The 13,450-nt window shown below is 45.5% G+C and overlaps 1 protein-coding gene across 4 annotated transcripts in view; it reads right to left on the reverse strand.

Annotated features, from left to right (window-relative positions):
- Positions 1-13,450, reverse strand: part of atp2a2b (ATPase sarcoplasmic/endoplasmic reticulum Ca2+ transporting 2b) — a 38,830-nt gene that overhangs the window by 19,626 nt on the left and 5,754 nt on the right. For all 4 annotated transcript variants that reach the window (XM_031578500.2, XM_031578499.2, XM_031578498.2 and 1 more), the window contains exon 6: positions 7,165-7,303. In XM_031578500.2, the coding sequence (XP_031434360.1) occupies positions 7,165-7,303 (139 nt within the window). The remainder of the gene's footprint in view (positions 1-7,164; positions 7,304-13,450) is intronic.

Here is a 13,450-nt window from a genome sequence, read left to right on the forward strand (position 1 = left end):
ACCAGAGGCCACAGGAGGGGTGTGTGTGTTGTAGAGGCTCACTCCAGCCTCGGGGCCCAGCCAACCCGCACGTAGGCCCTTCTTCCTGGGACTTGGGGATCAGCACAACCTCCCCTGGGAGGCTCATTTCTAAAGGACGTGTCCTGGCGTCGAGAGCAAAAAAGCAGCAGCAAGTGACCTCTCAGCACCCTGGAGGCCAAAGGGGCTACACGCACAAACACTGGAGCACATACGCGAGCGTCGCTTCCAACTGCTACCCAAGGACCTAGTTCCGTTCCCAGCACCTCCTTCACACACACACACACACACACCTCCCCCCAAACACACTTTTAAAACAGTGAGGTACAAAGTGCCACCTTCTGGCATGACAAAATCATTTCTCTCTTCAGATCTGGAAGGCTTCTATGCTATGACAGTTCCTGTCATGGCTCTCATCTGTGTGTACTCGTTCGCCTTCCTCTTTCTCTCTCTCTCTCTTGACTGACTGACTGACTAACGAACGTGTGGTTGAAGCCACAGGGTTGTGGTAAAAGAGTGTGATGCCTGTGTGATGGTGTAGTTTCCACACTGTTACAGCAAGTTACCCAAAACACAAAAAGGAAGTGAAGGCTGAACTGGGGGAGGGGAAAAGTTGATATGTTTGACAAGCATGAGGGTCAAGGTAAGGCTGTTGCCAGGGTCCATGCCAAAAGGCAGATCAATTCAGAGGAAATCAAAGGTCTGGTTCTGTTTTTGTGTGTTCAGTTGTAGCAGCCAAACTGAGAATAATCTGAGGACATCAGACATCTGTGGATGTCCCTCTAGACGCCGGTTCTCCATTTCCCTGCAACTGCCACCGACGGCCTTAATGTTTCCATGAATGTAAGATATGTCAATTCTGTTTACAAATGTCTACAAGACTACTTCAGTCCTTTGTCGATACAGTGACTAGACACTAAACATATGTGTCTACATAACTATTTTAAGAAATCATCACTTTTTACATAGTACCGGTGTTACCTCTGCCAGTCTCCAATATGAGAACGTGGAGGTTTCGTTTGCTAAACAGCTCAGAGTGTAGCCGTCGCTCTCATATTGCGGTGTCAACCATCACCAAAATATCTGCTTGGAAGCGGCCACAGTTGTCCAGCCAAGAAGGGACGGATGTTATGACTCTCACTCAATCTTTACTAGAAATTGAAATTGGCTATTTTCGTGTTGGATGGTACGGACACTAAATTGAGCTATGACATTTGACATTATGGTTTAGTGCTAGCATAATATCTGCTATCTGGCGATTGCGTGCCTTGCCTATGGCACATTTTGTCGATGGTTAGGTGAATAAAGGTGTACGTGTTGGCAGATTATAAATCACACAAGGATATGATGACATATCCTTTTCAGAATATACTATATCAGTTGGTGGAATGGCCAAGAGATTTTCTTTGCCCTCGTGTGCGCATTTACACATTATGCACTTCACACAAGCAAATAAATATGCATATTTTCCCAAGAACAGATTCTTAAATCATATTATACAAATAATGTAAATGCTTTTAAAAAGGCCATTATTTAAATAAGATGTGTGAAATCAAAACCTCTTGTGATGACTTTTTGCCATATCCAGGCAGCGTTTAAGATAAATGTTCTCAATGGCAGGTGATTGGGTGCCGGTGATCCGTTGAGCAGTTTTCACCCGCTAGAGTGCTTTACAGTCTGATGTGGAGCAATTGCTATACCACCCTGAGATGCAGTTGGTAGGTATGCGCTTGATGGTTCGTCGATAAAAGTCCACCAGTATCCTGGGACACAGGTGAGCTAAGGCTCGGCAGGAGGTAAAGATGTTGCTATTAGTGTTGCGCCTTTTTGATCAGGATGGGAGGAGTTCAAGGACCAGATGAGATCGTCTGAGATGTGGAAATTAAGGATTGTGAGGTGGAAATTAACAAGAGATGAAAAGTTGTGACTGACAAAAATAATGACAAGGACTATAAAAAAAAAAGAACAACAAAGAAAGAGTAACCAGCACAAAAAGAAATTAATAAAAAAAATTGTCAGTCAATATCAATGTCAGAATGTCAAAGACAACAAACAGCGCTGTCATCAGGAGGCCTCGAATGACCTAAGCTAAAGTGCCACTCCAGCACGCTCCCGTCAATCTGTGTGCTCCAGCCAGGAGAGTGAGCGCATGTGTGACTGACATCTCCTCAGCACCCTCGAGCCTGCACTCAGCTAGGCGACGGCCAGCCAGCCAGCCAGCCAGCCAGCCAGCCAGCCGCTGAAGGCAGACGACTAATGTTTCTGGCACTTCTCGCTGCTGACGCTTAAGGTCAAGCCCTCGCTCATGGGCTTAGCGTCAGCACCGGCCGCTTTTTACCCCCCACCCCCCGGCTCGGGAGGAGTCTGTCTGCACTTTGCCTACCTGTCTCTGTGTGTGTGTGTGTGTGTGTGTGTGTGTGTGTGTGTGTGTCTTTGCCACCCATCTCCCTCCCGCCCCCCTCCTTTCCCTCCCATCCAACACCATCCCCCCTGGGTTACTGCAGCAGTGCAGGGTAGTCTGAAGGTCAGGGACCTGCTACCTGTGAGCGACAGACACCATAGAGACCTGTTCCCTGTGAGGGACAGACACCATAGAGGCTGCAGTCAACCACCACAAAGACCCCATACTGCAGCATCTTGCCTCACCCTACCTCAGACACACTCAAAAACACATTCTGAGAGGCTTAAAAGTTGAAATTAATTTCAGTACAATACATTCCGTCATAACCCTGAATAATTCATATCCTACATCTATGCTAAAAATGTACATTTGAATGCCTTCAGGCAATCCAAAATATATAAGCAGAGGCAACACCAGATCAGCGTCATCAGCCTCATCAGTAATCCAATCAGGTCTGTATCCATTTCGTCATGTTGCCATGATACCGAGCAGTATACATGTCCCAGTATTCCTTTTGTACTCAGTCTTAAAGCTATGCATTTTCTGTACCCGTTTGTCATGAGAACCCACCAATCGAATAGGTAGAAGTGAACAATCAACCTATACTAGTAGAGGAGAGAGACATTCCCCAACATCCGCGTGCCCTTGACTATTGAAAATAAGGTGCAGGGAATTTCAGTCAATGATGCTGTGTTCAAGCTAAACTGGCCAGGAGTAGTAGAGGATGGGAGTGAGCTTGAGGAAATGAGTGCAACGCAGTATAAGGAAGAGTAAACTGTGTGGGAGCTTTAACAACCATAGTGTCCTTTAAAATGGAGGAACGTGTTTGTGTGTAGGAGGCTAGGTAGGTGTCGGCTTAAGAATCGTTTGCCCTACAAGGTCATTCTGTATTTTGTATGTGTGAGCTTGTGTATGTGAGTGAGTCATAGGGAGAGACACAGAACGTGAAAGACACACACACACACACACACACACACACACACACACACACACACACACACACACACACACACACGAGAACACAAGGTGCTGTGTATGCTATGGACAGATATCTACTCATTCAGATGCTAAGCTTAAGTGGGGGGGGGGGGGGGGGGGGGGGGGGGGGGCAATGTCTGGTCCAGTGACTCATCTTACACTCTTGAAGCATGCAAGCAAGCCTCTGGAAGGAACAGATCTGTCTGAAACGTCGCACTGCTGCAGATCCCCGGAGCGAGAGAGGAGAGAGCGCGAGAGAGAGAGCAAGGGGGAGAGAGCGAGAGAGAGAGAGCAAGGGGGAGAGAGCGAGAGAGAGAGAGAGAGAGAGCGAGCAAGGGGGAGAGAGCAAGGGGGAGAGAGCAAGGGGAGAGAGAGAGAGAGAGAGAGAGAAAGGAAGAGAGGATGGAAGAGAGGATGGAAGAGAGGGAGAGAGAGTGAGAGCGAGGGAGAGAGAGAGAGAGAAAGGAAGAGAGGGAGAGAGAGTGAGAGCGAGGGAGAGAGAGAGAGAAAGGAAGAGAGGGAGAGAGAGTGAGAGCGAGGGAGAGAGAGAGAGAAAGGAAGAGAGGATGGAAGAGAGGGAGAGAGCGTGCCATAAGAGCAGGACAGAGACAGAGTGCAGCCCCTCCCTGCAGACTAAACTCAGTGTTTCAGGACACCGATGCTTCCTGTGCTGTGCGCTCATGGGGGAGATGAGGGGGCCGCTGCCATCACTCTCTAGAGCTGAGCATCTGCAGCAGGTCAGAGGTCTCAAGCTGAGGGACAACACATCTCACACAACTGTGTGTGTGTGTGTGTGTGTGTGTGTGTGTGTGTGTCTATGGGGAGCCTGCAGTTCCGTTGAACAGGAAGGACAAAAATCATATAGACTCCATGTCGTCTTGGACATTCTTCTCAAACAGCATTACAGAGCTCGCTCTCCTCTACATCCTCTGCTCCCCCTCCTCAGATACTCAACTCCATCTAAAACTGTCTGCTTGGAACGCCTACTGGGTTTAAAATCAGTCTGCCTTTTAGAGGGGCACCTGGGACTCGAGACATCTCCCCCCCTTCCCCCCACTTCTCCTTCTCCTGTACGCCATGTCCTTCAAACAAGGAGAAAGAGACAAAAAAAAAAAAAAGCCTCTCCATTTCTCCTCTTTTCTCCAGCGCATACAGCCAGCCAGCAGAAGTCGAAGCCTCACACAGAGGGGGAAGGGGGACGAGAAGCTGTGACGCAAAAAGAGGCTAGCCAATAGGAATCCAGGCTGAGATGGAGAGAGAGAGAAAATGAGAAAGAGAGAGGGACAGAAATGGAAAGGTGAGAGAGAACCAACTATTAGATGGAGACTTGAAAAGCGGCAAGAAATTGAAGCCCAAGGGGACAGACTTGTTTTCTTTCTTTTCAGTCTCAGTCTCAGTCTCAGTCTCAGTCTCAGTCTCAGTCTCAGTCTCAGTCTCTCTCTCTCTCTCTCTCTCTCTCTCTCTCTCTCTCTCTCTCTCTCTCTCTCTCTCTCTCTCTCTCTCTCTCTCTCTCTCTCTCTCTCTCTCTCTCTCTCTCTCTCTCTCTCTCTCTCTCTCTCTCTCTCTCTCTCTCTCTCTCTCTCTCTCTCTCTCTCTCTCTCTCTCTCTCTCTCTCTCTCTCTCTGCCATCAGTGCATCAGCACACGCACGCATACACCCACGCTGGGCATTGTGTGTGTAAATATTCAATCCTGAGTGACCCTGGGCCTGCTCAGTTTGTGTGTGTGTGTGTGTGTGTGTGTGTGTGTGTGTGTGTGTGTGTGTGTGTGTGTGTGTGTGTGTGTGTGTGTGTGTGTGTGTGTGTGTGTCTCTAGAGTGTGTTACATAAACAGCACCCTCACCTGGCTACTAATGTAGGGATTAGGAGGAGACAGGGTGGGAGATGGGATGGAGTCTGCTCTATAATGCTGACGGATGAGAACATACTGAGCCCCACACACACAGCTAGGATCCGGCTCACCACAGCTCTAAGCCTCTATCCACACACACACACACACACACACACACACACACACACACACACACACACACACACACACACACACACACACACACACACACACACACACACACACACACACACACACACACACACACACACACACACGATGATGCAAAACCTACTGTGACTCAATTCCTATCCTTGATCGCCCACGCTTAAAACAAAACCAGTTGCCAGTTGTTAAACTCAATAAAGGTTAAGACTAGTTAATCAGTGAGGTGAACCTAGACGACCAAATGTACTAGCATCATATGAACAGGCATCCTCAGACTCAACAGTGAGGGGTTTCATTCCGAAGCGACATGCTCAATAAGATCACAGCAAGTGAGGAGTTAATGAATAATTACTCTCATACCAGCCCTCAGTTAACTGTGGCAAATTCAATAACCCTACATGTGGACTGATACTTCAGACTGTTTTGGTTTGGAGACTAACTGCATTTATGAATTACCAGATGCCCTGGTTATTAAGGATGCTGCACTTCAATACACCTGCTTTGTTCTGTACCAGTGGCTCTGTGATTTAATTTGAGGGGGGGGGGGAGGACCACACACAGCACGGTGACAGTGCACAGGGTAAAGAGTGTCTGCTGAACTACAGACGGAACAGGTTTCACATCTCCCCCTGTCCCCACCCCACCACACACACACACACACACACACACACACGACACCAGACAAGGACTATAAACACACTTGAGATGCATTAGGCCTGCGGTAGTGTAAACCTGCTGTGAGCAGTGAGGCTAACCAGTGCGGAACCCAAGAGCAAGAGGTCCTGGGCAGCCACAGAGTCTCTTCCAGGGGCTCAGCATGGCCAGTGGCCACCCCATGACAAGCCGCAGACCACAGATCTCTCAACACAGATATGCTGGATTTGTTGCGGCCGCAAGCACCAATGGCTTGTTTTGATTTTGGCTTGTTCTAATAGGCAATAGATGTGTACATGAAAACCCTCACATTACGAAGTCCTTCTGTCTTTAGCACAGCTGTGAGAACCTACTTTCCACCACTACACAGCATTATCACAATATAACAGCTTTAGTTTGGATGGGAATGTATCCAGTTAGTGGGTGGATTGGGGGGGGGGGGGGGGGTGCTTGATAGCACTTACAACAAGCCACATGTGAAAGAGTGGTCTCAGGTACATTCTAGGGCTGAACGATTAATTGCATTTGCGATTTAATCGCGATATGATAGAACGCGATTTTCTAACCGCAACGTTCGCGATTAAAAAACGTGGTATAAAAAAAAAAAAAAAAAAAAAGTTTTTTTTTTTTTTTTTTTAAGATGGTACATTTTGCACACAGTGTTTAAAAAGTGCATGCCTAGTGTTTATACTTAAAATGACTTTTTTAAAATTACTTAAATGCACAGTGGCAAAGTCACCGATTTGTTGTTCTCGTTTCTGTAATGAGCAGTTAAATAAAAATGTAAAATGTGGGAAAGAATATTTTACACTAAATGTATCTAATATTGTGTTATTGTGCATATTTAAATCATTCATTACGTTTTGTTGGGGGAAAAAAAGAGGATACAAAAAAAAAAATCGCATATTAAATCGCAATCGCAATATTTTGGTAAAAAATCGCAATTAGAATATTTTCCCAAATCGTTCAGCCCTAGTACATTCTCTGAAATGAATCAGAGTGAGTGTGTGTGAGAGCGAAAAAGAGACAGAGAGAAAGACAGACAGAGAGAAAGACAGACAGAGAGAAAGACAGACAGACAGACAGACAGACAGACAGACAGACAGAGACACTTACCAGCCACCTCCACGATGTCTCCGGGGACGAGGTCTTTGGCCTTGATGCGTTGCACACTCTTGCGATCCTGCCGGTACACCTTCCCCATCTCCGGCTCGTACTCTTTCAGCGCCTCAATGGCATTCTCTGCATTCCGTTCCTACGGGCCAAGACAAGGGAATGTCACCCTCATTTGGAGCATAGGACACCACAACTCCTGATACAAATGGTCGAGAAGTGTCAGATAATATTGCATACATATAACCAAAAGTGCAAGAGATTTTAGCACCGAATTTTGAACATTCCAGTACGGGGTGAGCCTAAAACAGAGTAAAAAATGCCATTATCACAATCGGATTTTGGTAATCAAGAGACAAGAATACTCCATGTCTTAATGCAATAATGTTAACACGACCTTAAAAGAGAAAAACAAACAAGAAGGAGTAGCTTGACTGCCACAGAACTCTGAGACTGATTAGATGCCACAAAAATAGGCCAAGACCAGCCCCAACAAGTTAATCACGAACAGACCCATGACGTGGTCTTCAGTGATGCATTGCAGGCACGACTGTAGGACTGCGGATGAGAATCTGGGAAAAGCCTTGTTTTACAAGTTGTGCCAAAGCAAACAAATAGCAGAAAATAGCCCTGTCTTACACTAATGGGGGGGGGGGTCAATGAGAACCAGTGTTTGCTACCACAATGCATTCCCCATGTTCTAGCGGGCCTGGGAATGCATGCTTGTAAAAAGCCCAAAGGTCAGAGTGTGGCATCAGATATGAGGCCATTCAACGTAGCCTGGCGTCGTTCCCTGCCACAACTCCGGCTGCCGAGTTCCTGGAGCTGAAAGACCTTTCCGTGACCTTTGCTGGTTGAGTGAGACTGGTTCCTTGGGACGCAGTACAGTGGGAGCATCCTGTTTGGTTTTGGCAGAAGGCTTGATATGGTTTTGCCTTTCAAAGTGAAAGAGATGGTAACTTGAATACAGGCTACTTGGTCTGAATCACTAAGGCAACTACTGAGGTACACTTGGACTGGGAGGGGTGTTTGAAAAACAAAGAAATGATCAACCACACTGCCGGTTACTACCTTGATGAACAAAGGCTGGCGAAAGGAAACTGATGAGAGAATAGAGACTGAACAGGACCCACAACCACAGTGGTTTCAGCTCCATGTATCCACCTACTTAAACTTTGTCGCTACGGTTACCCTTCAAGGTACAAAGAACACGGCTACCACAATAACGTTTTTCACACCCATGAATAGGGTTTCAGGTCTATAGTTTGCTACCTTCTGAAAAGACACAGGAGCCTCTTTTATGCAGCTGGTTTTTTGACCATTGGAGCCCAAAGGAAGAGCAAATAAATAAAGGCAGAGGACAACAAGGAGCTGTGCCACTGGGAGTCTCTGCAGCAGGAACAGGAGCAGGAGCAAGCCAAAAGTTCCATTCAGAAACATGTCCTCCCCCCCCCCCAAAAAAAAGAGAGAAAAAAGTACACACTCACAGGGTTTGAGCAATACCCAAAAATCACACACACACACACACACACACACACACACACACTAATAATAGACCTAACTGATTATTCCAGTCACTGGTGCCAAAACATTTGGACCCCTGCACACTAGGGATGGGCATAATTAATCGACGATCGATTAATTGATCATTAAGAATTTCCTCGATGAAATTATTTTTTCATCGATTAAAACTAATGCATGTTCTGTTGCGTAGTGTGCGTGTAATTTATTTATTTTAGGGCTGTCAAAGTTAAAGCGTTATTCTATGAGATTATTGTGTCGGAGATTAATGCAATCAAATATTTGAACGCAGTTAACGCAACTTTGTTTACTTCCGGTGCGCGTTGACCCGTGGCACGAAACCGCCCCTTGTCTGCAGTCAGTTAGATTGAAGAGACCGAGACGGTAGTTGAAGATGGAGAGAGCTGAGGGATTGTTGGGCGGAAAGTTTCTGTTTAAGAGGCAAAATGACAGAACAATCGACAAAACTAAAGTTGTATGTAGCATTTGTCAAGCTGAATGTAGCTATCACAGAAGCAGCTCGTGTTTAAGTTATCACCTTAATGCAAAGCACCCGACAGAAAGCAGTCCCAGGTTAGATGGTCGCCAACCCACACTCCACGACTTCTCTAGGAAATTAACTAGACCAGTCCGTGAAAAGGTTACCAACGCTGTCGCAGTTTAGGTTGCGGGTGACTGTCGGCCCATCAACATAGTTGAAGACGGTGGGCTGACTGAGGTGATTCGAATTGCTTCAGGGGACAATTCTTACGATTTACCGTCGAGGGGCACCATTGTGTCTCGCATACATTCCTTGGCTGATGGCGAGAGAGCACGAACAAAATACAATTAAACAACAGTGTCTAAAATAATGAATGAAGTGATTACTCGTTAATTTATAAGATTTAGTCTTTAGAAGAAAACAAACTTTTAATCACGATGAATCTAGATGAATGAATTTCAAAATGTGAGATTAATTAGTTAGAGAAAAAAAAAAACGAAGGTCAGTTGTGTTTATGAGCACCGGTTCATCTTGTAATAAATATCTCAATGAGGAAACACGCTGTGTTTTTTTTATTTTCACTGCATTTTAATATAGCCTATAAATAGTGAATTTTAATATAAAAATATTAAAGATTAATCGAAAATCGATCGTTAATTCTCCCGACGATCGATTAAGACAATTTAATCGAATGCCCATCCCTACTGCACACTAAAGAAATGATAAGATGAAATAAAAATTGATAGTAATGGCCAACGCTGGTTAGGCAGCCGTGTTTGGTGTGCACACTGTTTCTGCATTTCATAACATGCCCCACATAGTGATCCCCACAACTGCTTACCACATGATGTGCTGGGAGACTTACACTATTCCACATGATGTGCTGGGCTCTTACACACTTACACTATTCCAATACCAATAGAAAACCAAGACTGTGGCCCCAATAACAAAAGGGCAAACTACAGCTCCATAGGGAACAAGTTACAGCTTTGTCCACAGACACACAAACACAAGGGCAAGCCAAGTTCTTAAAACAAGTGCACATAGTTTGCCTCCTTAAACAGGAAACCAAAACACCACCTTTGGGTGCCTCCACCTGATCTGGTTGCCCAGAGAGTGGCTTCATGATTTAACGAGGGAGGTTAACAAGGTCCTAAATCTCCGGACAAGCCAGTACAAGTGCTCGTGCCACTGCTGCTTGGGGGATGGGACCTTACTTTGCCCTACGCCCCATGATTTACAATGCCAATCTCCACCTCAGGTCAGCCTGACCGCCACTATTGATTAGGGTTGGAGGCAGGAACCATCAATTCAGCCAAAGGGATCTCCGTATCTAAACAGAGACCAAGGAGAGGGGGACCCCTGAGCGTTCATGCCAGAACATTACAACAAGAATCGCAAAACGTCAGCAATAAAAATCTGTGCGTTTCTTACGTAAACACAATTTACGCGTATTCTGCCCTTGACTTGCACGCTTTTCAGCTAAATGCTTCTGAAGGTTGTAAAACACCATATTGCGTTTGAAGTCAGCTGCAGGCCTATTTCTGACATTATTTTTTAACATTATTTGTAAATGTATAAATCACAATATTTACGTCAAGTTTTGGTATCAAACTGAAACATTAACCTGCGTTTTTTTCCATTACAATGTAATATAAGGCAGCATATTACGCTACGTTATATTAGGTTCAATTAGGGAATAGTTTTAATCACTATCAATTAAAGTGCAAAGGCGGCGGCCGCGTGTCACTTGTTTGGATATACTGGAGCTTGTCAATGTGCAGTGAATCCAGCTATTTCAACTTGACCATGAAGCCATCATCCACCAGACTGGTGCAGACACCTGGACGAACAACTTTCATGCCACAGTAATAATCCTTATTTCACTGCCGGTCCCAATACCTCAGAGAGAATGCTTCCCTTATCTTGCTAGGTTTGGACCAAAAGTCCAGTGGCTTTAGGGCGAAAGGCTCCAATAAGCCATGGGTTTCATACGAGATAAGAAGCCTGAAAACACAAATGCTGAAACAACATGCTTTCACTGAACTGTACAAGGGGTGCAAGAGCATATTTAAATGTCACGGACTAGGGCCTTGGGCTAGGGCGTCCTTTGGAGCGTTTCAGTCATTAGAGGGGCACCTACTCCCTGGTTTGGATTTCGGGAGTGACACACAAATGCAAGTGCAAAATCCTTTTTTAATATAAAAACTTTGCAACTAGCCAAAGTGAAAATCTAGTGTTCACTCTCCCAAAAACAATTTGTTTTCCTGCCTCATTACTCACATGCATTGCCTTATTTTATGTGAAAGAGGGTTGAGCTTCATTATGGCAGTAGGAATGAGCTCTTAGACAGCTGAAAATACACTACATATACTAAGTAACTACAAATGGCCCTATTTCTACCAGATCTTATTTGTCCACACAAGGTTCTCTGGACATCTGTGCTTAGAAAATGCAGTACAACCCTGGCGGTGTGGTAGAAGACCCTGACGGTGTGGTAGAAGACCCTGACGGTGTGGTAGAAGACCAGTGTGAATGTAGTGGTAGCTTTGCTTGAGAATCTGCCACTATGCTAAATAACCTACCAGTCCTATTTAAGGAAAAGGCTGGAGATTCTTCCTCACGGACTCACACAGATTACAGCACCTCCTATTCAACCATGTTCACTGCATGCTTTCCATCTCAAGGCTAGGAAACAACAAAATGGGTGTTTCTTACATACCTGGGACAAATTTTGTTTTTTCAAGTATTCCCGTCCAAAAAAAGAATAATTTTAAACTAAGTGAATCTGCCATCTAGGCCTATATTGGGAGAACCAGAATTAGTGCTCTATGGAACAAAAACACAACGCTTACAAAAAAGGAGCATCTCTGAGCCCAACTGCATGCGTGCAAGGGAGAGAATTGAACTGTGCGAGAGAGCGCTGGGAAGCCAAGCAGCTCACAGGGACGAGCTCCCAGGGTGTCTCGCTTAATGAATGAGGAGCAAACCGAAAATAAGTCCATGGCCCAGAAACTGGGCGATGGGTCTGAGGGCTTCCGTAACAGAGGAGGAAAATAGGCCCTCATTTCCACTGAGGGCTGTGTGTGTGTGTGGGTGTGTGTGCAATAGGGTAGTCTACTGGGGCTGCTTGTCTATATTTAGATCATAGCCTCACATTTTCAAGTTGGTCAAATGCTCAACTACAAAGAAGTGGAGGAGATCTGCAAATTTTTTGCTCAGCCCAGATTTTATTTTTACTGGTAGTATTTGTTTACTTTTGGGCGCAGGAAGTGATGGAAAATCCTACAAATAAAAAGGATATATGTGCAAAGAAAATCAAGTATATCTTTGCATGAAGATGCAGGCTATGTGGACCAGAACATGCCAGACAGTGGCCTAGAATAACCCCTCTTCCAAATCACACTTGCGGGCAAAATGTATGAAACTGTTGATTACAAAAGCATTTCACAGCCCAACACTGATGGCCTATCATCTGCCATTTCACACTTGAGCAAAATAAGCACTTGTTGACAACTTTAACACAAATGCAAGAGGTGCATTAGCTGAACGATTCGCTATGTAACAACAACGTTAACAACAAAGGAAGTGAGGGTGTGTCTTGGGGAAGGAGTTTAAACAACTTATATGTCAACAAATGAAAGAAAAAAAAAAGAAAGAAAAAAAAGCCTATTTTAAGCCTTCAAAGGGGGCTTTGCAGTGCTAATGGTGAAAAGCCACGGGGCACGGAGTTCTCACAGTTCCCCATCTCCGGGTGACTCGGTGGCCTGATGCGTTTCGATTGGAAACAGCTGGGCGATCAGCTCCCCCTGTCTTAAGAAGAGAGCCCATCTGATTCATGTGGACACACGATCACAGAGGCAACTGCTCGCTCGCGAACAGGAGCTGCGGCGGAGGGGAGGCTGAGAACAGCAGACATGGCAGCTCAGCTCGGGATGCATCACTGTCCCTGGTTAAGCAGTATGACGCCTGAGTCGACATTACACAACCCCGGTTCAATGCGGTACCTGACAGCTCTGCTGTGATTCACCTTACACAGCACAACGGTGGCTTTACAACTCTGGCCTGGGTCCAAAGAAAGCACATAAGAGGCTATGAAGTTAAATGCCAGTATTCGTCTGCTTGTAGTTCCCAAGTGCCCCACCCCTGACTTGATCTAGCCTGGATAGCACAGATAATGTCTCTGGTCTCTAATTAAGGTAGAGAGGGAAAGACAGAGAGACAGAGAGAAAGAGTGTGTGTATGGAGAGAGAGAAAGAGTGTGTAAAAGCTCTTTTGGGTCTCCAG

This window comes from Clupea harengus, chromosome 12, assembly GCF_900700415.2.
Source record: "Clupea harengus chromosome 12, Ch_v2.0.2, whole genome shotgun sequence".
NCBI lineage: Eukaryota > Metazoa > Chordata > Actinopteri > Clupeiformes > Clupeidae > Clupea > Clupea harengus.